Source organism: Rhinolophus sinicus, linkage group LG04 (genome assembly GCF_036562045.2).
Source record: "Rhinolophus sinicus isolate RSC01 linkage group LG04, ASM3656204v1, whole genome shotgun sequence".
NCBI lineage: Eukaryota > Metazoa > Chordata > Mammalia > Chiroptera > Rhinolophidae > Rhinolophus > Rhinolophus sinicus.
In genome coordinates this window covers 55,931,928-55,958,327 of record NC_133754.1, presented here as the reverse complement: position 1 = coordinate 55,958,327, position 26,400 = coordinate 55,931,928, and the positions used below count along the sequence as shown (strand labels likewise).

General features: G+C 39.3%; 1 protein-coding gene across 2 annotated transcripts; it reads right to left on the bottom strand.

Moving 5' to 3' along the window:
- Nucleotides 1-4,224: 4,224 nt before the first annotated feature.
- Nucleotides 4,225-22,321, bottom strand: CHAMP1 (chromosome alignment maintaining phosphoprotein 1). Of its 2 annotated transcripts, XM_019742107.2 has the most exons (4): nt 22,182-22,321; nt 17,697-17,816; nt 8,406-8,491; nt 4,225-7,781 (listed from the first exon to the last, which is right to left on the bottom strand). In XM_019742107.2, exon 4 carries the CDS (start codon nt 7,725-7,727, stop codon nt 5,253-5,255), a length of 2,475 nt encoding a protein of 824 aa, XP_019597666.1. In that variant the 5' UTR covers nt 7,728-7,781; nt 8,406-8,491; nt 17,697-17,816; nt 22,182-22,321; the 3' UTR covers nt 4,225-5,252. The 2 variants fall into 2 exon arrangements, with proteins under 2 accessions (XP_019597666.1, XP_019597665.1); XM_019742106.2 differs by lacking the exon at nt 8,406-8,491.
- Between the last annotated feature and the right edge of the window lie 4,079 nt (nt 22,322-26,400).

Here is a 26,400-nt window from a genome sequence, read left to right as displayed (position 1 = left end):
GTCTACTGTACTTTCATTTCACCTGGCTGAATTACCTTGAACATTTCTTGCAGGGCATGTCTAGTGGTCAAAAGCTTCCTCAGCTTTTATCTGGGAATGTCTTGATTTGCCGGATATAGGATTTTTGGTTGACAGGTGTGTGTTTTTCTTTTAGCACTTTGAATATATCAACTCAGTGTCTTCTGGCCTCTAGTTTCAGGTAAGAAATCTGCAAATCTTATTAAGAATTCCTTGTATGTGATAACTGTTTTTTACTGCTTTCAGTGTTTGCTTTTTGTCTTTGGCTTTTGAAAGTTTGATTATAATATATCTCATTGTGGGTCTCTGAGTTCATCTTACTTGGAGTTTGCTGTTTCTTGAGTGTTTATATTCATGTTTTTCATCAAATTTGGAAAGTGTTCAGCCATTATGTCTTCAAATATTCTGTCCCCTTTTCTCCTCTTCTCCATCTAGAATTAATTCCACAATGCATATTTTTGTCTGCTTGATGGTGTCCACAGGTCCCTTAGGCTCTGCTCACTTTCTTTTCAATCTGTTTTCTGTTCCTCATCCTTGATAATTTGCATTGATTGATCATAAATTTACCTCACCTGGAAGTCACTTCGGCGGGAGCAGGGGGGGCTGGCAACAATGGGGGAAGGTACAATAAGAATGGCTGCCCACCTCTTTGCACTTCTGTGAGCAAAAGCAGCAATTAGCAATCAGAGCTGAGATCCCCAATATTTGGAAGACATGGTCCTTTTTGCCCACCCTAGCTCTCACAGGTTGTGTGCAAGATGCTCAGATGGCTGGGGTTGAGGGAAGGGTGGCTGCTGTATGAAGAACTGAAATTAACTAAAATTAACCATAAGTGTCTACCCAAGCCTTCTCCAGAGTTCCAAAAGTTGTATCAGATTCTGCCAGTACAATTACTATGTAGATAGGCAGACAGATTCCCGGTGCTTCCTACTCCAGAATCCTCTCCATTTCACTGCTTTTGGTTTACTATTTTCCAATGTAGAGGCAATTCTAGTGGTTTCCAACTGGCCTTTGCCACTGTAATAGGCCTCACCCCACAGGTCAGAGAACCAATGTAGGGTAGGAACTGGGATACTGCCAGTTCCTGAGTATGTCTAATTATACATTCCAGAACTGGGGAAATAACCACTGGATGGTTTGGGGACCCACTGAACCCATTGTGAGATGTACCTGAGCTGAAATTCCATTGATTATCTGACCTCCATAAGCACCTACTCTAATTGGAGGGCTACAGTGATGCTTGGCGTCTCCTGGAATCAATGTCAGTTCAGAGCCATTATCTAGGCATTTCTAAAGGGTCTGATTATTTCCCTTTCCCTAAGCAGTCACTCAGGTAAATGGCCATAGTTCTCTTTGGGGAAGGCCATGAGAGGGATTAACAGTATGTTTTTTGGCCATGTACTGGGGTCCTCGCTCAAGGGGACCTGGCCTCCCTTTCATTCAAGGGGCTCTGGGTCTGTAAACTGGCTCAAGTTTGGGAACTGATTGCAGAGCCATGTCTGTTTTTATAACAAGTTATATTTTTGTTCACTTGACCTAGAACTCAAGTTTACATTTATACAAATCAAGAATTTAGTAGTCTTCCTATTTCATTTAATCATCCCTATGGCCTACGGCAAATATTTGCAAGAGATTGGCTGGTGTTAGAAGCAAAAAGTTAATTGACGTCATGCTCAAACCAACTAAACTACTAATTGATCAGCATCAAAGGTGTTGAAACATCAGATTTTATTCCAGCAGTATTTTTAGTATTGAGTGTAGCGTCCAATCTGGGGAACGTGTAAATAAATAGCATTCCTGAACTAAATTAACAGCAAATGAGGGTTTCTTTTTTTCAGCTCATAAAATAGAAAAAGCAGTTTGGCAAGAATATCCTTGGCAGGTGGAGAGAACTGTACCAGGCTTAGTGAGGGTAGGACTTTAATAGGAAAAAGGGTGTGCATTACAGGTTGGGGAAGAAAAAGCAATGAGCAAGGTGGGGTGGGAAGGTTACTTGAGTTAGGTATCGTTTGTCAATGCCTTAAGTAACAGGATCTTAAGGGGTCATTTTGTATTGAGAATGCAACATAAAATCCGTGTTGTGGAGACCTTATTTTGGTGTGTAAAGGGTGGTTAAGGGTTGACACTAGAGGCCCCAGACTATGAGTCTCTACTACACCAATCTGTGCACACAATGATGAGGGAGGGCCTAGACCAGTGAGGTGCTAGCAACAGATGTATTGCCAAAGAAACCCAACCAGACTTGCTTAAGCCAGAGGTACCAAACCCCTCATTTCCAAGCCCAGGTGTGGTACGCAAAATGGCCCCCGAAGATGTCCAAGTCCCAACTGCCAGACTCTGTGAATATGGTAGTTTATATGACAAAGGAAATCTAAGGTCGCTAACCAGCTAACTTTAAAACAGGGAGACCATCCTATATTATCTGGGTGGCCCAATGTAATCACAAGAGTCCTCAAGTCAAAGAGGGAAGCAGGAGAATCAGAGAAAGAGATGTGACAGCAGAAGCAGTGTCAAAAAGATGCTATGTGATAGCTCAAAGATGTAGGAAGGGAATCATGAGTGCAAGTGACTTCTAGAAGCTGGAAAAGGGAAGGGAATGGATTCTCTTCTAGCACCTCCAGGAAAGAATGTAGCCCTGCTGACACCCTAACTTTAGCCCAGTGAAATACAGAACTGTCAGAGAACTAAGCAGGTACTGTTTTTAAGCCACTTAAGTTTCATTAATTTGTTATAGCAACAATAGGAAACTAATACATCACATGATCAAAATAACGTGAACAGAAACAGCTAGGTGGCAAAAGCAGTACAATTTCAGAGTTTTTTAGACCTAGGGAGTAATTCAATTTTAAAAGGTAGCCCTCTACATTTTGTGATCAGAGATCAGATTTGATAAGCATCCATCTTCATCCAAGACAAAGATGTAGCATCCCCACCAATACTAAAAACAAAAGAACCTGCTATAGACACATCACAATTCACGTAGTCAAATTAATGAAAATTAAAATGGTCACCCAAAATATAAGGGCATCAAGTCCATGACTGTTGAGTAAAAGATGTCACAATAATCGATTCCCTTGCAGATTAAGTAAAATTACTGGTTTGAGAATTCATTAGTTGTAATTACATAGGAAAATAAGAAAATGAAAATGTACAGAGGGTCATATTAGAGGGATGCTATTGTACAGGAGGCAAAGTTATCAATGTTAAAAAAAAGGTATCACGTTCTAAAGTAATAGCACAGCTTACCTTACCTTAGACGTAAAAGAAGAAACATTTTAGTGGGAAGCCACCAGTAAGGGGAGCCAAGAACATGCTGATTTAATTAAGTAGGGTTAAGGCCTTAAGGCCAAAACTACACACGCATCACTACCACTTGCCCGAATATCCTCTATTCTATGACAATATTATGAAAAAACCCACATCAGATGGCAAGTCACGGGATCTAGTTGGCTCCATCTTGAGCAAAGGTCTAGGCAAAAAGTGTGATGTCCTAAGGAAAAGAATGTTGCATTAACATGGTTGGTTTGAGATTGCAGGCTTCAAAAGGGTTTCTGGGTACTGCAGACCCTTTGTTTTCCCATTCATAATTGTAATCACGTCAGTATAGATGAGAAAAAGACAACAGTAGATCCAATACTTTACTGGCCTACTTGCTGGCATCGTGCCTAGAAACTCCAGATTTGGAAGCTTGTTCTCAAGGTGCACAGTGTAAATTAAAGACAGAACCAACTATTCATAGTGCTTTCCTGCCTGACTGTGCTCAACAAAGTGATAGACCTGAAACTTTTAAGACCTTCCTAGTAGTATCTAAACATTAAGCCTTCCCAACTGGCATACTAATTTGGATGCCATGGAAAAAAAACACTCCTTGTTCAAAAATGTCCAGGAACACCTTATTTAAAGGCAGTGTCTCAATCCTGGCTACATATCAGAATCCTTATGGCACTAAATGCTTCACATTGTTTAAACGAGGCAGTCAGGACTGCCATCTGCTGGGATTAAACCTTTAATAAGGTAATGTGCACTGAGATTTTCCACAAGGAGCACGTGGTACAGTGATTCTCTAACTTACCTGACCACAGAACTCTTGAGAAAATGCTGCTCCAAGTATGAAAAAAATTAGTGTGCTGAAAAAAAGTGGAAATAGGCAAAAGTAATAGAATTTGGATATCATACAATGAAAAAGAAAACACACACATGAAGATGTTGGTGACATGAAAACCTTTGTTTTTAATTTGGTTGATACACATTTGACAAAATATTTTAGAATAAAATAACCCATGAACAGTCTCACAGTATTTACAGTAACAACTTTAAAAACATAAAATTGACACATTCTCAAACAGAAATGCTATTTATAAAATTTTCCATTGTGAATCTGGAAGACTTTCAGTTCCTACTCATTACCTGATCTGAAGCCCCAACAGGCAGCACATAGGCCCAGGAGTAGGAGGTACATCTCTAACACATTTGGCAATTACGGATCATCTGTTGGTGTGAGCTCACAGGGAATTGAAGAGCCAGATCTTGGGATAAGAGACAATGGAAGACTCCAAAGGAAATAATAATACAAGACCTAAAATCATACTCACCTTTTTCAGTTTCGTATAGAAGGCTGCACACAATTTTTTAAACTTACTCAATTTTTCCCCTTTTAGCAGAAAATCAGCAACTCTGACTCCAATTTTCCATGACATAAAAGTTAATAAACATGTAGAAACTGTTCAAGATTATTATTTAAAACTAATTTTGTACGATCAAATAAACTTCAAAATAACTTTTATGATCTGAAAGTACGTTTAAGAGAACAAAATTTCTCAAATTTTTCATGCCTAATTCTTAAACATTCCAACTAAGAATTTCCATTGTCTGAAATTAGTTTCACCAAAAAAGATACACTTTTAACTAGATGATTTAAATTGAGTACAAATTGCTCTTGATTGTTAAATGGAACGCCTACATTTTTGTTATTCAAATGTACTTAAAGAAATTAGATAAATTTTACCCATCTGGAATATACAGTATGAATTTATTGACTTACAAGACAGCCACATAAACAGAGACCATGAAAAAAAAATAACCAAATGCTTATTCTCTGTAGTACTACTGAGACAACTAAACACGGTATACCATACACATCAACATCTACTGATCCAACTAGACTATTTGACTATACTTTCAACAAATGGTTTCAACAACAACTTTGTAGAGCATATATCCGCACTGTTTAAAAATCAAATTTGCTGCTCCTCCAGTGGTGGTTCCAGAGCTTCCATTAGCTTTTTATTTGCCTCTTCATTATGCCGGCTTTGACAATGAGTTAAATGTTTCTTGAAGCCTCGTGGGAAATTTGATTCAAAATTACAACGGGGACATTTAAGTAAACTTTGCCCATGGGCTGCTACATGATTTTTAAGGAGGGATTCCAAAAGAAAAGCCTTTCCACAAATTGTGCATTTGTAAGGGCTATGGACATTATGCTTATTAACCAAATGATGCAAAACAGCACCTTTTTTCATAGCACGACAGCAACAAATTTTGCAATAATACTTTCCTTTTCCACGCTTCATATATTTTGCAATTTCTTCTTCAGAGATAAAAGCTTCCTTTTCTTCGTTAAATTGTAGTACATTTTTGGACTGCTCTGGACTACTCATGTCCATTTTGTTCTCTTTACTAAAATCAATAGATTCCACATCAACCTGCTCTTGATCACTGCTTGATTCTTGGCCCTTACTATCTATTGCATCCAAATCTGTTTTTATATATTCACTACTACTAAGCTCAGCATCAGAGTTCTCTTGGTTGTCTTTCTTGAGCTTCTTTGAGGAAGGAAATAAAGTGTCTTCTAAGAGTTTCTTAGGTGTAGCTAGTAGTTCTTCCTGAACCAAAACGTCACACTTTTGATCATCTATGGCATCTGTCTGTAGTTCATCACCAAGCTCAACTGCCTTTTGAGCTTCTGAGAAGATAGCAGACTTGGGAAGTTCAGGGAAAAGGGCATGTTTCCGGGGCTCTGGAAAAAGAGCACGTTTTCGTGGTTCAGGAGAAGCAGGAGGAGCTGTTTTGGTAGGCTCAGAAAACAGGGCAGGCTTTCTAGGCTCAGTGTCAATGGAGAGAACAGGCTTCCAGATATCGGAGGCCACTTTAGGGGACTCAGATGGCCCAGAAGGTTTCCGGGTCTCAGGGAAGACAGGTTTCTGAGGTTCCATAAAAAAGGAAGACTTCCAGAGATCAGGGGAACCACCACGGGAACTTTTCTGGGACTCAGGAAAATCAAGTGAAGCAGGAGAAGTCTTCCGCTGATCAGGAGAAAGCTTCCAAAGCTCTGGAGACCCTGAGGGTTTTCTGAGCTCTGGAGATCCTGCTGGACTACGGATATCTGGGGACAATGGTGGGCCTGCTTTGCGAAGCTCAGGAGACAAGGGGGGTCCTGCTTTACGGAGCTCAGGAGACACTGGGGGAACTGTCTTCCAATGTTCAGGTGACAAGGTGGGAGTTGTCTTTCGGAGTTCTGGCGGGCCAGATTTCCATGACTCAGGAGACGCAGGGGGAGATTTCCAGGAACCAGGTGAGACTGATGAAGACTTCCAGGATGCAGGGGGCACAGATGGAGTTGGTTTCCAAGGTCCAGGTGATATAGAAGGAATTGGTTTCCAAGGTCCAGGAGACACAGAGGGAGCAGGTTTAGCTGGCTTCCAAGGTCCTGATGATGCCGAAGGACTGGATTTCCAAGACCTGGGGGACCCAGGTGGCCCTGGCTTCCAAGAACCTGGTGACACAGCTGGGGCTGGTCTCCTAGGCTCTGGGGAAACAGCAGGGAATGGCTTCCAAGATTCAGGAGACTCTGATGGGGATGGCTTCCTCGGCTCAGGGGAGACTGCCCGGGCTGGCTTCCGAGACTCTGGAGATGCAGTGGGGGACGGCCCCCAAGGTTCAGGGGAAGCAGCTAAAACTGGTGACTCTGGAGACGACGCTGAAGGTGGCCCCAATGTTTCTGGAAAATGGGAGTGTTTCTGAGGTTTGGGATTAGTAAGAGTAGCCTTTACTGGCTCAGGAGAGACAGGAGCAAGTTTCTGTGGTTCTGGAGAAGGAATAGGGACTGGTTTCTGAGATTCAGAAACAACAGGGACTGGTTTTAGAAGTTCAGGAGAAGAAATAGGGGTAGGTTTTGGAGGCTCAGGAGAAGGAAGAGAAGGTGTCTGTGGCTCAGGAGAAACAACAGGGCCAGGCTTCTGAGGCTCCAGGGAAGTAAGAGGAGTAGGTTTTGGTGATTCTGGAGACAAAACTGGACAAAGTTTCTGTGTTTCTATGGAAAGGGCAGGTACAGGTTTCAGGAGTTCTGCTGAATTAGAGGGCATTTTCTGGTGTTCAGGAAGAGGAGGACTTTTCACAGAATCTGATTCTTTGTTCAACTGATTTTTTGGTTTCTCATTCCATTTCTCTGAGCCTGAATGTTTGGATGTGATGTGATAGTATACATTAGAGTACATCTTGCTGGTGAAGAAGCATTTATGGCAGTGAAATAGCTTTGCACTTTTCTGGTAAAATATCATTTTACCTAATCCACCAGCATCCATTTCATCACAAAATTCTGGATGGATGGTGCCCATGTGAATTTGTACATTTTCATAATCTGTGCCTCTGAAATTGCAGTGGTCACACTCCAAACGTACTGATGGTTTACGAAGTTCCTGGAATACTTCCATTTTCTTTTCTGTTACAACACACACGATTATATCTTTAAAAACTTTTCAACAGTGCTGCAAAAAGTAAAAATAAATTATTTTCAGAAAATATGATCTTAAATGAAATGCTGTTCTAGTTAATTCTAAAACTGTGTAATTTTAAGCCTAGGATGGCACATGAATTTATTCAATAACATCTCTATCAAGACTTTGAAGAAAAAGAAATCAAACTAATTTTTAACTGAGTTCCAGGAACTCTGCCATGTCTATATACATCACTTTATTTAATCTTCCTTAACAATATGACTCAAGTATTATTTTTTTCATTTACAGATTTCAGAGAAGTGACTTATCCAAGTTATGTGACTATCAGTGACACAAACCTAACCTCAGAATTATTTACTGCATGTACCTTAGACCTTGACTCTAAAACTCTGAACATCAACAAGCTGTCAGCACACAAAGCTAAGTAAATATCAAAATGCAAGCTAGACTATTTAGGCTGAGCAAGAAACTTTCAATCCATTTCAGAAAGCAGTTTTACTAAACTATGAAAAGATAGCTTTTAAAAAATATCAACATATAATGTTTTATCCATCCTAATATTATTTTTCATTTATTTAATAAATGAATTACTTTGTGTCCCATGCTTTTCTAGGCACTCAGGTTAAAAAGGGTGTCTTGCAATATGGTGCTTACATTAGTAGGAAGGTAAGAGTATGGAAGGCAACGTAGAGAAAGCTGTCAAGGAGACACTCGAGCCGAGTTCCTGAATGTAAAGGAGTCTGCCAAGAAAAAGGGCAATTCACATAGAGGACAGCCTTGAGGCAGGAACTTGCTTGCCAGAAAATGACTTTTTAAACTTTTAAATGCAACTTCTTAAGTGATAAAGCAACAGCAGCTCACTGTTAAAAACATACTCATTTATGCAGTATAAGATAGTCACACAGCATCACTCCCAAAGGAAAGCCACTGTACTTATATGTCACTGAAGAAATGTGCCATGTATGCACAAATGTATAACCACATTCTACACAAATGGGGTGTTAAACATATTGTTCTGCAACTTGCTTTTATTCAATGAAGAGAAAGTGTGGGGGAAAAGAAACAACAGGATTCTGAGACTCCAGGGAAGTAAAAATCATAGGTTTTGGTGATTCTGAAAACAAAACTAAGCTAAGTTTCTGAGTTTCTATGAAAGGGCAGGTATGGGTTTCAGGAGTCCCGCTCAATTAGAGGGCATTTTCTAGGACATTTTTACATACAGTGTAAGCACTGAATTTCCTTGTACATGCAACTTTGAATGTGAGGGTATATCTGAAGGGAAAATTTCTAGAAATGGATTACCTGCTTCAAAGGCAATTTGCAATTAAAATTGATACATTTTACCAAACTCTCAAGAAGTTACAGCATTATTACATACCAACCAACAGTATATATGCAGAACAATTCCCCAACTAACTCATCAACACTGAGTATCATTAAACTTCTAATCCTTGGTATTTCTTAAGTGAAACCTGGTCTCACTATTGTTTTAGTGTTCTTTTCTTTAATGAAAAACATTGAATATTTTCCCTTATTAGCCATGTATATTTTTTTCTACGATATACTTTGTCCATTTTTCTTATTTATAAATAGCTTTTGTACATAAGAGGAATCAGCTCTTTGACTAAAAATATTTACAGTTTATCATTTGTTTCTTGACTTTACTTACGATATTTTTTTTTACCACACACAATTGTTTACATAAAAATTAAAAATTGAAACTATTTTCTTTTTAGTTAAAGTTTATTGGGTGGCAAGTGTTAGTAAAGTTACATAAATTTCAGGTATACAATTCTGTATTACATCCTCTATAAATCACATGGTGTGTTCACGACCAAGAGTCAGTTCTCCTTCCATTACCATATACTTGAACCCCTTTACCCTCATCTACCACCCCCCTCACCCTTTACCCTCTGGTAACCACTAAACTATTGTCTGTGTCTATGAGTTTTTATTTCTCATTTGTTTGTCTTGTTCTTTTGTTGTTTTTGGTTTATATACCACGTATCAGTGAAATCATATGGTTCTCTACTTTTTCTGTCTGACTTATTTCACTTAGCATAATAATCTCAAGATCCATCCATGTTGTCACAAATGATCCTATTGCATCTTTTCTTACCGGCGAATAGTATTCCATTGTGTATATATACCACAACTTCTTTGTCCATTTATCTATAGAAGGACATTTTGGTTGTTTCCATGTCTTGGCCACTGTAAATAAAGCTGCAATGAACACTGGAGCACACTGTCTTTATGGATAAATGTTTTCAGATTCTTTGGGTAGATACCCAGGAGAGGTATTGCTGGGTCATATGGTAATTCTATTCATAATTTTTTGAGGAACCTAGACACTGCCTTCCATAGCGGCTGCACCAATCTGCATTCCCACCAACAGTGTATAAGGGTTCCTTTTTCTCCACAGCCTCTCCAACACTTGTTATTATTTATCTTGATGATAGCCATTCTGACTGGGGTGAGGTGGTAGCTCATTGCGGTTTTTATTTGCATTTCTCTGATGATTAGTGATGTTGAGCATTTTTTCATATGTCTATTTGCCATTTGTATGTCCTCTTTGGAGAAATGTCTCTTCAGGTCCTCTGCCCATTTTTCAATTGGGTTGTTTGTTTTTTTGTTGTTGAGTTGTATGAGTTCCTTGCATATTTTGGATCTTATCCCCTTACCAGAGGCACTGTTTGCAAAACTCTTCTCCTATTCAGTTGATTGCACCTTTATTTTGTCAATGGTTTCTTTGGCTGTGCAGAAGCTATTAATTAAGTTTGATATAGTCCCATTCATTTATTTTAGCTTTTACTTCCCTTGCCTTTGGAGTCAAATTCATAAAATGCTCTTTGAACCCAAGGTCCGTAAGTTTAGTACCTATGTTTTCTTCTATGCAGTTTATTGTTTCAGGTCTTATGCTTAAGTATTTGATCCATTTTGAATTAATTTTGGTACATGGTGACAGATAGCAATCCAGTTTCATTCTGTTGTATGTGGCTTTCCAATTCTGCCAGCACCATTTATTGAAGAGGCTGTCTTTTCTCCATTGTATGTTTTCTGCTTCTTTGTCAAAAATTATCTGTCCATATTTATGTGGTTTTATTTCTGAGTTCTCAATTCTATTCCATTGGTCTATGTGTCTGTTTTTCTGCCAATGCCATGCTGTTTTTATTATAGTTGACCTGTAATATAAACTAAAGTCAGGGAGTGTGATACCTCCAGCACTAATCTTTTTTCTTAGGATTGCTTTGGCTATTCGGGGTCTTTTGTGGTTCCAAACAAATCTGATGATTTTTTGTTCTATTTCTTTAAAAGGCCATTGGGATTCTGATGGGGATTGCATTAAGTCCATATATTGTTTTGGGTAATATGGCCATTTTAACTATGTTGTTTCTTCCAATCCATGAGCACAGAATGTCTTTCTATTTTTTTGTGTCTTCTTCAATTTCCTTTAAAATGGTCTTATAGTTTTCAGCATATAGGTCTTTCACATCCTTGGTTAAGTTTGTTCCTAGGTATTTTATTTTTTTTGTTGCAATTGCAAAAGGAATTGTTTGTTTTTTTATTTCTTTTTCTGAGATTTGTTAGTATATAGGAATGCAACGGACTTTTCCACGTTGATTTTGTACCTAGCAACTGTACTGTATTCGTTGATTGTTTCTAATAGCTTTTTGGTGGAGTCTTTAGGGTTTTCTATATATAGAGCATCATGTCATCTGCCAAGAGTGACATTGTAACTTCTTCATTCCCAATTTGGATGCCTTTTATTTCTTTCTCTTGCCTGATTGCTCTGGCGAGGACTTCCAACACTATGTTGAAAAGCAGAGGTGATAGGGGACAGCCCTGTCGTGTTCCTGAACTTAGAGCAAAGGGCTTCGGTGTTTCACCTTTAATTATGATATTAGCTGAGGGTTTGTCATATATGGCCTTTATTATATTAAGGTATTTTCTTTCTATATCTATTTTATTAAGTGTTTTAATCATAAATGATGTTGTATCTTGTCAAATGTTTTTTTCTGCGTCAATTGATATAATCATATGATTTTTGTCCTTTATTTTGTTTATGTGATGTATTACATTGATGGATTTGCGTATGTTGAACTATCCTTGTGCCCGTGGGATAAACCCCCCTTGGTCCTCATGAGTAATCTTTTGGTCTACAGATATTGGTCTGTAATTTTCTTTTTTTGTGTTATCTTTACCAGGTTTTGGTATCAGGGTAATGTTGGCCTCATAAAATGAGTTACGGAGTACTGTCTCTTCTCCAATTTTTTGGAAGAGTTTGAACAGGGCAGGTATTAGATCCTCTTTGAAGGTTTGGTAAAATTCACTAGTGAAGCCATCTGGTCCCACACTTTTGCTTTTGGGAAGGTTTCAGATGACTGATTCAATTTCCTTACTGATCGGGGTTTTTAGATTTTCCAATTCTTCATGATTCAGCCTAGGAAGGATATATGTTTCTAAGAACTTCTCCATTCTTCTAGGTTATTGAATTTTGTGGCTTATAGTCCTTCATAGTATTCTTGGATGATCCTTTGTATTTCTGTGGCATCTGTGATAACTTCCCCTCTTTCATTTCTGATTTTATTAGTGTCTTTTCTCTTTTTATCTTAGTGAATCTAGCCAAGGGTTTGTCAATTTTGTCAATCTTTTCAATGAACCAGCTCTTTGTCACATTAATTTTTTTCTATTGTCTTTTTGTTCTCTATTTCATTTAGTTCTGCTCTGATATTTATTATTTCCTTTCTTCTGCTGCCCTTGGGTTTCATTTGTTCTTCTTTAGCTAGTTCTTTAAGGTGTAACGTAGGTTATTTATTTGGGATTTTTCTTTTTTCTTTTTTTTTTTAGTTAGGCCTGTAATGATGTAAATTTCCCTCTTAAAACTGCTTTCGCTGCATCCCCAAAATTTTAGTAGGATGTATTTTCATTGTCATTTGTTTCTATGTATCTTTAGATCTCTCCTCTTATTTCTTCTTTGACCCAGTCATTCTTTAAAAGTATATTGTTTAATCTCCACGTATTTGTGGTTTCTCCTTTCTTTTTAAAGTTGATATCCAATTTCAAAGCCTTGTGATCAGAGAATATGCTTGGGATGATTTCAATTTTCTTAAATTTGCTGAACCTAGTTTTATGTCCCAATATATGGTCTATCCTTGAGAATGTTCTGTGTACACTAGAAAAAAATGTATAGTCTGATGTTTTAGGATGAAGTGCTCTATAAATGTCAATTATGTCCATTTCATCTAATGTGTCATTTAGGGCTGGTATTTCTTTATTTGTTTTCTGTTTGGATGATCTATCCATAGCTGTCAATGATGTACTTAGGTCCCCTAGTATAACTGTGTTTTGGTCAATTTCTCCCTTTAATTCTGTTAGTAGCTGCTTGGTATATTTCGGTGCTTCCTGATTGGGGGCATAAATGTTGATGACTGATATGTCTTCTTGTTGTACAGTCCCCTTTACCCTTATGAAATGTCCATCTTTGTCTCATTACCTTTTTTACCCTGAAGTCCGTTTTATCTGATACCAGTATGGCTACACCTGATTTTTCTGGATACCATTTGCTTGGAGTGTCAATTTCCACCCTTTTACTTTGAGTCTATGTTTGTCCTTGTAGCTGAGATGTGTCTCTTGGAGACAGTATACGGTTGGGTTTAGTTCTTTGATCCAATCTGCTACTCTGTGCCTTTTTATTGGTGAGTTCAGTCCATTTACATTTAGGGTGATTATTGATATATGAGGATTTCCTATCATTCTGTCTTTAGTTTCCTGGTAAGACTGTGTCTCCATTGTTTCTTTGCCTTTTTGTTGTTGTCAATAGAAAGTTGTCAATACCACCACAATTTCTGTGTGGTGGTATTCTATGATTTTTCCCCCTGTTTATTCTTTTATTCCAGTATGTATTTCAGTTCTGGATTTTTTTTTTTTTTGAGTGGTTACCATTAAGTTTATGTGAAAGAAAGTTTGACATTTAGAGTATTCCATTTTCTTCAGCATGCTTACTTTCTCCATTCCTATATTCCGGTTCAGGCCTTTACTCCCCCCCCCCCCCCCGCCTTTTATGCTTTGGTTGCCACAAATTGTCCCTGTTGATGGTGGTCTAATAGCCTCCTTTAATATTTCTTGTAGGGCAGGTCGTGTGTTAGAAAATTCTCTCAGCTTCTGTATGTCTGGAAAGGTCTTTATTCCTCCTTCATATCGAAAGGATATCTTTGCTGGATATATTATTCTTGGCTCACAATTTCTCTCTTTCAATAGTTTGAATATTTGGTTCCACTCCCTCCTGGCTTGTAGAGTTTCTGCTGAAAAATGTGATGATATTCTAATGGGCTTTCCTTTGTAGGTTACCATCTTCTTTTCCCTGGCTGCCTTGAGGATTCTTTCTTTGTTGTTGATTTTTGACAGCTTCAATACAATGTGCCTTGGAGAAGGCTTGTTGGGGTTGAGGTAATTAGGTGTTCCATTTGCTTTTTGGATTCAAGGATCCAATTCTTTCCACAATTTTGGGAAGTTCTCATCAGCCCTGTGGGCCATAAACGGATCCCTAACAGTCCGAATTCTTCCCTATCCCGCAGCTGCGGTAGTTCCGGGATGCAGCAAGCTCAGAGCACCAAGCGAGGTCTGCGTCCTGTGCCCCGTCTCCGCACTTCTCCCTTCCCTCCTCCCCCACTCATGCAATTTGCCCGCCTTAAGGTGACTTCAGTAGTGAGCCTCTTAATCTTGCCTGACTGCTGTGCAGGGAGTCCTTTGTGGAGTTACAGTTGTTCATTTTGTTGTAAATTCCAGGGGAGATTTCCAGAGTCTCACCTCACGCTGCCATTTTTATGACATCTGAAAGTATTTTCTTCATGACTCTTTTAAATCATGCTTTCCCACTTCATTATTTTTTAATCAATATTTTCTCCTATGATTTTGATAATTTCATTCTTTTTTACATTTGTATCTTTAATTCATCTGGTATAAAGAGGTGAGGTAGGGATTCATCCTATGTTTGCACCCCAAATGAATAGTTCAGTTGTCTCAACAACACTAATTACACAACCCTTTTTCTCACTGATACGTAACGTTCCATTTATTATTTACTAAATTTCATGTACATGATTCTATTCTGGACTCTATTCTCCACCAGTTCCATCTAGTATGCTCTCCTCAGCATGAGACTCCAACAAGTGCTAAAACATATTCTATAACTAACATATACAATGAGTTTATTCACTAAGTGGATTGCAAAATCTTTTCTCATTAAATTACGCCCCATTAAATTTACCAAAAGTAACAGCCATTACTAAGAGCATACAATGTGCTTTGCGTTAACGGTAACTGTGGTCAAAATATACTCTTTCCATGAACTGCTCCTCAAAAAAAAAACAGTACAGATTAGAAATACTTACTTATAACCACAGGATCTCCCATTATTAATTTAAAAAACAGTAATTAAAAAAACGTACTATCATTTCTAATTTTGATAATTTGTTTTTAAAGATGTTATTAATGACAATATTGTTTTCTATCACCCATATCAGTGGTGATTCATTTGTATTTTTGAGGTGTCTAAAGTTAAAAAGGTGATAACTGGAGAAACAAACTAGTGTTTTGGAAAGCATCAGCTCTTTCTGAGTTACCCTGCAATTATCCTGTCTTTTAGAAAATTGTGTTTAGGGCTAGACGAACTACAAAAAAAAGAAAAACATAATCACTTAGTAATAAAGAATATTCTCTAAAAAGAATCTTAACTTAAAAACATAATGAAGAAAACATGGAGAAATAATAGGTTACGTCAGTAACCCCATCTGGCTTTAAGTGACAATAATGAACAGTCAAGTGATACTCATATTAGAGAGGTGAGGTATATTGTCACATATCATATCATTATATCATATCATTATCATGTCATGTGTCAAATATATTATGGCATAAGAGGCTGAGCTCAGGTTTGCTGGTTTTGAGTCCTGGCTCCACTATGTGGCTTTTATCAAGTTACTAAACCTTTCTATGCTTCATTTTCCTCAACTATAAAATGGATGTAATATTTTATAGCATGATTAGAACAATATCTGATAAACAGCAAGCACTCAGTGTTAACTATCATTATTATTATTATTATTATTATTATTATTATTATATTACTATTCTGGACACTACCATGTAGCCTCTAAAATACAGACTCCTTCAGTTTGTGGTAATTAAATAGTCCCAAATCACCTTGTAGCTGACCAGCACACAGTAGCTTATCCAAAACAAGTCTTACTTGTGACAGGCAGAGAAGCATTACTTTCATGATTTCTGTCCGAGTTTCTTAAGCATAATTAAACAAACTGTTAGCTATAGAAACCTTTCCCAATTTCTCAAGCAATTCGTATACAGTATGGAGAAAGTACTTTTGTTTTCTCATTTCAATGTAGTACATACTTAACTACACACACCCCTTTTTGCATAATGCATAGTCTCATTAACAAAACAACTTTCTTCCTTTCCTATATGCTGCTTCATAAAGTTTTACCAACAGTAATTCATAAACTAGTTTATCAAAAAGCCCATAAGTATAATACACGGATTAGATTATAAACTTTAAGGGTAAAGCACTTTGTCTTCTACTCTTGCAGAAAAGTCTGAGGACATTGTTCTATAGTTAGGGAGGTTTTCTAAAAATGCTCTGGCAAACTTACCAAATAAAATACAGAATAAAACAAAACCACATCTCAAAAATGGACGTCTCTGACACAGTGCAACAGTAGAGAGCTGGTCCCTCTTTCTCCCTTTCTTACCTCTTTGGAAATTTTATACTAACCCTACATTTTACAGCTGCTCCTATAAATCAGTGCCTGTTTTTAATGAATACCACTTAGCCTAATGCCCAGTGCTCTTGCCTCAATCACCTCCAGCTACCTCAGCTTCTCCGAGTAAACGGAATCCTTTTATCCTCGATTGCTGCCTGCTCAATCTGTCCATTCACCAGCTTTCCCACCCTTCATCTAGGGCCATTCAGTAAATATATCATCCGTTTCCATTCCCTTTCAGTTTGTATTAAATCCCGATGTCTCCTCAGACTTCCATATCATTCCCTCTCTCCCAACTGGCCCTCCGTCTTTTCTCTTCCTACCAAAAACTCTTCTGGACAATCTCAAAATTTCTACTACCCATACCTGCCTACTACTAAGCCTCACTATCATACTCCAATAACTTATTCGTTTAAAAAAAAATTAAAAAGAATGTTACAGAATTTACCTCTCTAACCCCAAATTCTATCAGATACATCCATATCAACATACTGTGTTTCCCCGAAAATAAGACCTACCCATACAATCAGCTGTAATGCGTCTTGGAGCAAAAAATTAATGTAAGAGCCGGTCTTATTTTACTTATCTTATTACAGTAAAATAAGACCAGGTCTTACGTTAATTTTTGCTCCAAAAGACGCATTAGATTGTCCGGCTAGGTCTTTATTTTCGGGGAAACACGGTATGTTCAGACATCACTTGATATGGTGTTTGCTTTTATAGAGGTTTTTCTCCAAGAAATCTAAGCACTTGTCAAAAATGTTCTCATCATAAAATATTCTCCTAAGCTTTTTAAAAAGAGAGAAATGTTAAAAGCAAACAAAAATATATGCAAAGAAATGAGTAACAAAGCCACATCTCATAAATGGACGTCTGACACAGTACAACAGTAGAGAACTGGTCCCTCTTTTAGCCACACACCCTTTCCCGATTGCTATCCCAGTCTTGTGGTCCCTTTCAGTAAGTAAAGCTCTATTACCCTCTCCTTATTTCTACTTTCCATTGACTGTATTTCTGCCTTCCTTACCTCTTTGGAAATTTTATATTAACCCTACATTTTACAGCTGCTCCTGTAAATTAGTCCCTGTTAGAATAATACTTTATAAATCCAGGACAAGTAGAGTGGGAAAGAAATAAGGACCAACATGCTTTTCCCTAGTAGACTTACCAGCTGTCTTAACAGAAATCTTAAAAGTGGTCTTCAAAGGGCAGCAAGTCTACATGGCTTTTTGACTAAACCACAGAAAACAGTCTGTAGTACATGAAGGACAAAGATGAGAAGTTGAACCTAAAAAAGATAAAGAAAACGTAATCAAAATTACATCTCTGTGATAATTAGTGCCCCCGTAATACAATTCTGCCTATTTCTCTCCCTAATCTGCCCCCTCCAACAGTGAGAGAAGTCCAATCCAATCAGCTAGGATACTTATTTAATGAACTGACACCAAATACAGTAGATACTATCTATGACACCGTCCCTGTCTCATTCCACTTTAATAATAATGCTCACGTATATAAACAACCCTTTTTCAAACCCACCATCTAACTTCAGCTGATGTGACAAGCTCTTAGAAGACTGCTGTCGTAACTACAAACTACAAGAGCAGCTGCCATTTTGTCAATTATCCATACTACCCAGCAGAGCAGCAAATTAACAGGCAGTGGAAGGGACAACATAATCAACAGAACAAATAGGCAAAGAAAGAGGCGTCTGAAAAAAGGATGGTGGTGCTTCATTGACTGTTCATGCCTTTTCATGCATGAATTTCAAAAAGACTAAAGGTCAGGGTAAGTTGTTGACTTGAACAGAATGAGATAAACTGGCCATGAAAAAGCTAGACAATGGCTCACATACTCTTCTGATTAAGTTCCAACACATTTATCTACCCTTCCCTCTATTCCCTACACTTCTCAATTGCTTTTTTTTCCTTCTGCTTTAATTCTGATGCCTTATCTCCCTAACACTAGTCTCACTTCCTTCCAATCCACTCATCATACTGCTACCAGTCATCTTCCAAACATAAAAACCTAATGTGACTTGTCTGCTCACAATTCTTCAAGGTAAGCCCAACACCTACAGTACAAAATTTGAACATGGCATATAAAGCTTTTCACAATCTGGCCCAACTGTACTGCATTCTCAAAGTACTTAAGCACCTGTAATTCCCTGACAATTCAAGCTTCTGGCCCTTTGCTCAAGGTATTTCCTCTCCTTTACATTCCACATCTTGCCACCCTGTCGCCAGGCAAGTTCCTCCATTCTTCAGGTGAGACTGCTTCTTAAAAACTCGTCAATTCCCCAACCTTTCCCAATATTCCTTGGACCCCCTGCCGTATACACTCCTCCGATGTAGTGGTCACCCTCTGGCACTACAGCCTGATCCCATACCAAGGCATGGGCTCCTGGAGGGCAGGGACTACCCATTCACCTCGGTAACCCTTGCACATCCCTGGTACATAGTACGTGCCCAGGAAGTATCTGTTAATCTAAAATATTCTCTCATGAAATTGGGGGCTTGCTCTTAGATTCACAGGATTTTAAAACTATAAAGACCTGAGCTACCATCTAGTTTCGAAGTCATTGGATTTTCGGATAGGAGAAGACCCCAGGAACCACCTAGTTTAAAACTTCAATTTATAGTCGAGGAACTCAAACCTAGACATTAAATAACTTGCTCAAGATCAGGCAAATAATCAGCATCTGACAGAGGACCAGATTAAGGTTCTGCTATCTATCCAGGTTCTTTCTTGTTCATCTTGACAAACCTAATACAGTGAAATTCAGTTAAGATCTTGAAAAGGCAGTACAGTAGCCAAAATCAACAAGATGAAATTTACCAAATATTTAAAATCCAAATATCAGATATAGAGAACCTTAGAGAACTACATTCCATATTCTCCATTGGGCAGGGTATCCCAGTGGATCACTGTCTCCAACTCTTTAAAAGAGCAACTAACACTAGGGAACTTGCAAAAGAAAACAACTAGGAAGGCAGGCAGTTTTTAAAAGCATATCATTTGTGAGTACAGGCACTTAACTTCAAAAGGGGAAGAAATATGGACAATATGTAAGCTATCTTAGAAGCAACAAGTGGAAGCCAGCAAGAAAACAGATTTCAAGCTCAACATATAAAGTTCTACGAACTACTCAATCATGGACTACTCTACTCAATCATAGAAAAGACTGCTTTGTCAGGCAGGAGCCCTCCATATTGGAGCCAATGATCAAGACAGGACTGGAAGGAACCTCAGAGGACTTGAGACCTACCTCTTCATTTTACAACTGAGAAAACTGATGCTGAGGGGAAGTGACTTCTCAAAGATCACACGAATTAGGTTAGAGGAAGCAACAGAAGACCATAGTTTCCTAATTCTAGATCTCTGCTGTAACACAGTTCTGTCTTTCACAGGAATGTTGCAGAATCAAGTTCAGAATTCAACTGCTGGGTACAAGCTAGACACTGACATTCCTTCCAGTTTTAAGATTCTAGCAATTTTTTTTTTCTAATTTTCAGAGCTCCTAAGACTAACCATGAAAGTAACTCAAAAGTACCCAGTTAATAAAAATTTACCTCACCTTACTTTTTACCACCCTCTACAGGCTTCATGTTGTCTCTAAAATACATAAGTTTTAATCATTAGTGTTTTGCCAGTCCATCATCCTGTATTTTTCAACGAGGTTCTATGCCATATGGCATCACACCTATTTTCCATTCCAATCCAATTTCTTCCTTAAAGTCTAACACCATTGGTCATTTTAAAAAACATTTTGATGTCAAGATTTTAAAATTAAAACTCAATAGGTAGGGCATGTTTAAAGCTAACTGGGTTCTATGCATATAAATACTAGCATTGTTCTTTAACCTAGATGATTTTTTTAAAAATTAGTAAACTTTATTTTTAGAGCAGTTTTAGATTTAAAGAAAAACTGAACAGAAAATTCTGTTTTCACATTACCTGTCCGCACATTTCTCCTATTATTAACATCCAGTATTAGTGTGGTATATTTGTTACAATTAATGAACAAATACTGATATATTATTATTAACTAAAATCCACAGTTTACATTAGGGGTCACTTTACATGTACAGTTCTGTGGGTTTTCATAAATGTAGGGTCATGTATCCACCATTGCAGGACAATACAGAACACTTCCACTGCCATAACAATTCTCTGTGCTCCTACTGTTTCCCTGAAAATAAGACCTAGCCAGACAATCAGCTCTAATGCGTCTTTTAGAGCAAAAATTAATGTAAGACCCGGTATTATATTATATTCATTATATTATATTATATTATACCGGGTTTTATAGTAAAACAAGACCAGACCTTATATTAATTTTTGCTCCAAAAGATACATTAGAGCTGACTGTCCAGCTAGGTCTTATTTTCGGGGAAACACGGTAACAACCATTGATCTTTTCACTATCCCTGTAGTTTTGCCTTTTCCTATACATTTAAAAATATTGTGTTAAAAGATAACAGAAAACTTACCATTCTAGCCATTTTAAAAAACACGATTAAGTACATTCACAATATTGTAAAACCATCACCATTATCCATTTCCAGAACTTTTTATCATCAGAAACAGAAACTCTGTACCCATTAAACAATAACTTCCCATCCTTACCCCACCTCCCAGCCCTTGGTAACTTCTATTTGATTGTCTCTATGAATGTAATCATACATTCGTCCTTATGCGTCTGGCTTATTTCACTCAGCACATCTATACTACAGCATGTATCAGAATTTTAGGCCCTGTTAAGGATGTATATACCACAATCTGTTTTCCATTCATCTACTGATAGGTATTTGGATTGTTTCCTCCTTTTGGCTATTTTGAATAAGGCTGCTAGGAACACTGGCATAAAATATCTATTTCGTCCCTGCTTTCCATTCTTAGGAGTTTATACCAAAGGGTGAAATTGCTGGATCACAAAGTAAGTTTAGAAATTTTTGAGAAACCACTAAACCATTTCCACAGCTGCTGGTTGCACCATTTTACATCCCCTCCAGCAATGCACAAATGTTCCAATTTCTCCACATCCTCGCCATCACTTGTGATTATTTTGATAATAGCCACCCTAGTGGTTACCACATGGTATTTCATTCTGGTTTCATTTCATAACTTTGATGGCTAATGAACATCCTTTGATGTGCTCATTGGCCATTTTCACATCTTCTCTGTAGAAATAACTACCGAAGCCTTTGCCCATTTTTGAATTGGATTGCTTTTCATTGTCGAGTTGTAAGAGTTCTTTACATTTTCTGGATACTAATCCCTTATCAGATACATGATTACATTTCACCTATTCTGTGGGTTGTCTCGCTGATTTTAAAACAGCAACGATGACAAAAGCCCACGCAGACTACGGGCAGAGAAAATTGTATGTAGGGTTGAATGCATTCCTTGAGAGCCAGAACCGACTTCCCAGCAGGGTTTTAAACAAAACGTTTCCTGCCTCCCCACACCCAAGTCCCAAAGAGTCCACCCCGCCCGCGGCCTCTGGGGAGGAGGGGTCCATCCGCCAGGCCCGGCGTGAGCGCACAGGGTGCAGGCCCCTCCGCAGTGGATGCCCTAGGCTTCCATGGGACGCGGGCCTCGGGGTCCCCGGCTCCGGACTACGCCCCTCCCTACCCTCCCCGCTGCTCACCGTTATGCCGCAGCGGCGTCCAGGTGAGCGAACGTCGCCGGGAGGCCGGGCTCGCGGCCCCAGGCTGCTCCGCGAGGCCCTGCAGAGCGGCGGCCCTCCGAATGGCGGCGAGGCGCAGGCGCGAGCTCCAGACAGGCGAGCGTGCGCGCGGCCGTAGGACGGGCGGGCGGGGACTGACAGGAAGCGAGTTTGGCACCGCGCGCCCTTCCGCCCGGGCCAATCAGATCGCTGATCTCCGGGCGCTTCTTTGCTGAGTGTGTCGGCGCGTGGAGTAGCCCACCCAGCCCCCGGAAGTGACGAGTCTCCCGCCTGTTCCAAGAAGTGCCTCTCGCGGCCGCCCTGGGCCACACCTCTGGAAGTGCCTGCGCCTCGGCCAGGGCTGCGGGGGCGGGGTTGGGGGTGGTCCTGGCTGTACTCACCCGAGCGGAGCATCGCCCTCCGTTGCCTTCCTGCGGGTCAAGGGGCCGAGCCCCAGCTTGGGGTCGCTCAGCCGTGAAGGTGCCGCGAAAGGAAGAGCACTGGAGTTTCAGATTTGCTGCCCGAAAGCCGGTAGAATGTGTTTAGGGTAAAAGAAGCAGATCTTCACCCTGCATTCCTGCCCCGGTCAAAGTAGCTTCTCCTGTGTGAGCAAACGGTATTCCCTCCAGGTGCACCTGCAGGAGCAAACGGCATCGCCGCTAGGTTCCCCCTTGTGAGCAAGAGGGCATCGCCGCCAGCTTCACCTGTGCGAGCAAACAGCATCCACTCGACCTCAGTTGCAGGCATCTCCAGTTCTGCCGTTCTTTGTTCCAGCTCCTTTTCACGCCGAATTTAAGATCCTGCGTTCTTTAATTTCTGGAAACATTCTGACTTCTAATGTTTATGTAGTAACGGGTGCACTTTAGGACATTTCCAGATTTTCGTTTTTGTAGCAAAGTGATCCATTCATTTTGATTAGGTTTAATAGATTTAAAAGAAAACTTCCCCATAACTAAAGGTTTTAAAAGTTATCTTTTCCACTTGAGCTTCATGGGCTCCTCCCGGATGGATGGAGGCGCCTGCGTGGGCTTAACCGGTGTCCTTATTCAGGTACACTAAACTCACTGCTGGGAGGGGGAAGGGGCCAGAGGGACCACAAATAAATTAACACCTTATTATTATTATTATTATTATTATTATTATTATTATTATTGGGAAAGGGGTACGGGACTTTATTGGGGAACAGTGTGTACTTCCAGGACTTTTTTCCAAGTCAAGTTGTCCTTTCAATCTTAGTTGTGGAGGACGCAGCTCAGCTCCAGGTCCAGCAGCTCAGCGCCAGGTCCAGTTGCCATTGCTAGTTGCAGGGGGCACAGCCCACCATCCCTTGTGGGAGTCGAGGAATCGAACTGGCAACCTTGTAGTTGAGAGCCCACTGGCCCTTGTGGGAATTGAACCAGCAGCCTTCGGAGTTAGGAGCATGGAGCTCTAACCGCCTGAGCCACCGGGCATGCCCTGAACACCATTCATCCTTACCTAGGCAAACTCTTCCCATCCTTGTAGGCGCAGCTTTGAAATGAACTCTAATTTCCTAACATCAAAAAGTTCTTTATGAAAAAGAAAAGTTGAACTAGAAATACAGGCAAAGATACAACTTATTTACAAAAGAGACAAATGTACAATAAACACAAAAATCCTCAGCATTAATAAAAATGCAAATAAAAGCACTTTTTAAGCTCTGTATTTTGCATGAAGAAATAAGAGGATCTTTTCTTTGAACATCAAGTGTTATATATTAACTTTTGCGATTGTTACCTTTAAAGTGAAATTACGTTGTGAAATTCAGTAAGGGCATCTGTAGAGAGTGCTATTTTTCTTATTTTAAGTCTGTATTGTAAAAGTCTTGTAATAACTTTATTACATGTGTTGCTGCTATATCAGCATTACCAAAATAACTTGCAATTTTATTGTTATATTGTTATTATCATAGTGGTTACTCCTAAAGTTACCTCCTGGAAGGTAGTTTAATGTCATCAAAATTTCCAGTTAAAGTATTGGTTAGAATACAGAAACTGGTAGAAATATATCAGTTTATTATTTCTGCAGTTTGGTAAAGATGAGCTGTTCTGGGGTTATTTGTCAATGAAATTTATCAACTTGCAGATCCGTACTTACTTGTTCCTTTGGTATGTTGTGCTTTCTTACCGGCAGAAGAGAGTCCCTTGGGTCTAGAGGTGGTTGTGGAGTGTGGGGAGCGTCTGGAGCACTGGAGTTCTAGATTTCATTAAGAAGCTGCTTTGAAGCTTTTTAACTTCTGTTGTGAAATCTACTTTTAGAAACAGGTTCATTGTGGCTGCAGGCCATCATTTGTAAGGCTGCATTACTTTGTTTTTTCCTGAAGTGTTAGAATGAGTTAACTATCTCAACTGAACTTTCAAAAAACCTCCCTTATAGGGCAACTCTTGGAAGCCAAAATCTACATTGTGATGTGGCACTAGCTCTGGCTCTTTTTCATTGGTGTTTTCTCTGTAAACAGCAAAATAACAAAACACAAAACACCTTCTGCTATTATTTTGAATTGAAATTATGCCCCTCTCCCTCTCTCATCTTCTGTGACCCCCACAATGCATACATTGATCTGCTTGATCCTGTCCTATAAGTCCCTTATAAGGGACTTCACTCTTTTTCATTCTTTTTTCTTCTTGCTCCTCTAATTGGATGAATTCTACTGCTCTGCCTTCCAGTTTGTTGACCCTTCCTTCCACTTGATTTAATCTGCTGTTGAACCCCTATATTGAATTTTTCAGTTATTGTATTGTTCAGCTCTATTATGAGTTGTTTGGTACTTTTTAATATTTTCTATTTCTTTGTTGAAATTCTTTGTTCATGCGTTGCTCTCCTGATCTCAATGACAATCTTTATGACCATTAGTTTGAACTCTGTTGGGTAAATCATTTATTTCCTTTTCATTAAGGTCTGTTTCTGGAAATTTATGGGTTTTTTGTTTGTTTGTTTGTTTGGCACATATTCCCTATTTCTTCATTTTCCATGACGCTCTGTGTTGGTTTCTGTGCATTAGATAAAACATCTCTCCCAGTCTTGAAAGATTGTTCTCATGTAGAAGGTGAACCTTGTCAGTCAACTCGGCCCAAACAGCTGGTTGCCTCTCAAACCTTTGTGATTGTCCAAGCCTGTCTTTGTTCTTAGTGGCTCCCAGTAGTTGAGAGTATGCCAGGATCCATCAGTGTCCCAAAGGGGAGGATCCTGTTATCAGACCAAACCAGGTCCAATTACTCAGTTGCTGCCAGCCAAAAGACAACTCCGAGATGATTTTATGAAAAGGAACTTTACTATGAGCCAGCAAGTACAGACACACCGGGATCAGTCCCAACGCAGTGCATCCCCAAACAAAGAATCAGATATGGCTTTATTCAGGGAAATCATACATAAACATCAAGGTGAATTTCCCCATTGCATGTATAGGTGGAAACATTACTGCACATGAGCAGTTTGAAAACATGGTTATACTTCTATCACATGTGGCATATACTTCCATCAAAAATGGCAGAAAATCTCCACCCCTGAGAGATTTTAGTATTATAATGAGGGTATAATGAGAAAAGTTCAAGAGGAGGTCGCTATAGGGTCCTCCAAGCCACTTAGGCCAGTCTGAGCTGGTTCCAGCCCAATCAACCCCTAGTTCTGCAAAACACCCTGAGCCTGTTCCTGAAAAACAGCTCTGGCAATCATCAGTTTCAGAGATGGCATGGGTATGGAAGGAGTTTAACTACTTAAGTCTCAGCCTTTCTGTTAAACTCTTAACAAATTACAGGATATGGTTATACAAACCTTGTAAAATCTAGGGTGATCTAAGTGGGTCTACAGGTTAACCTGTAGATGAATTCTAAATTAAGGTTATGCATTCTAAATATAAGTTAGCCTGTGCTAGGCTACCTACCAGGCTGTAAGTATAGGGTTATATTACAATCTCAGTCAGCTTCCACATGCAGACTGATTAGAAGCTGGAACCTCTGGTAGCAACTGTGAGAGTATGCAGTCAAATCCTTGCAGGAAGGAACTGAGAGATCAGTGTTTTTGCCTGCTCTGGTCTGCACTGAGCCCTGGAGGGATAGCCACAGAGAGCGCATTGGTGCACATCTGTAAAAAAACTGCTTCTTTGTTTGCTATTGTCCTGTGGGACTTGTGAATGCAAGCCCCCAGTTGTATATCACAGCTAGGTGTTCCAAGGGCTGTCCCTCAG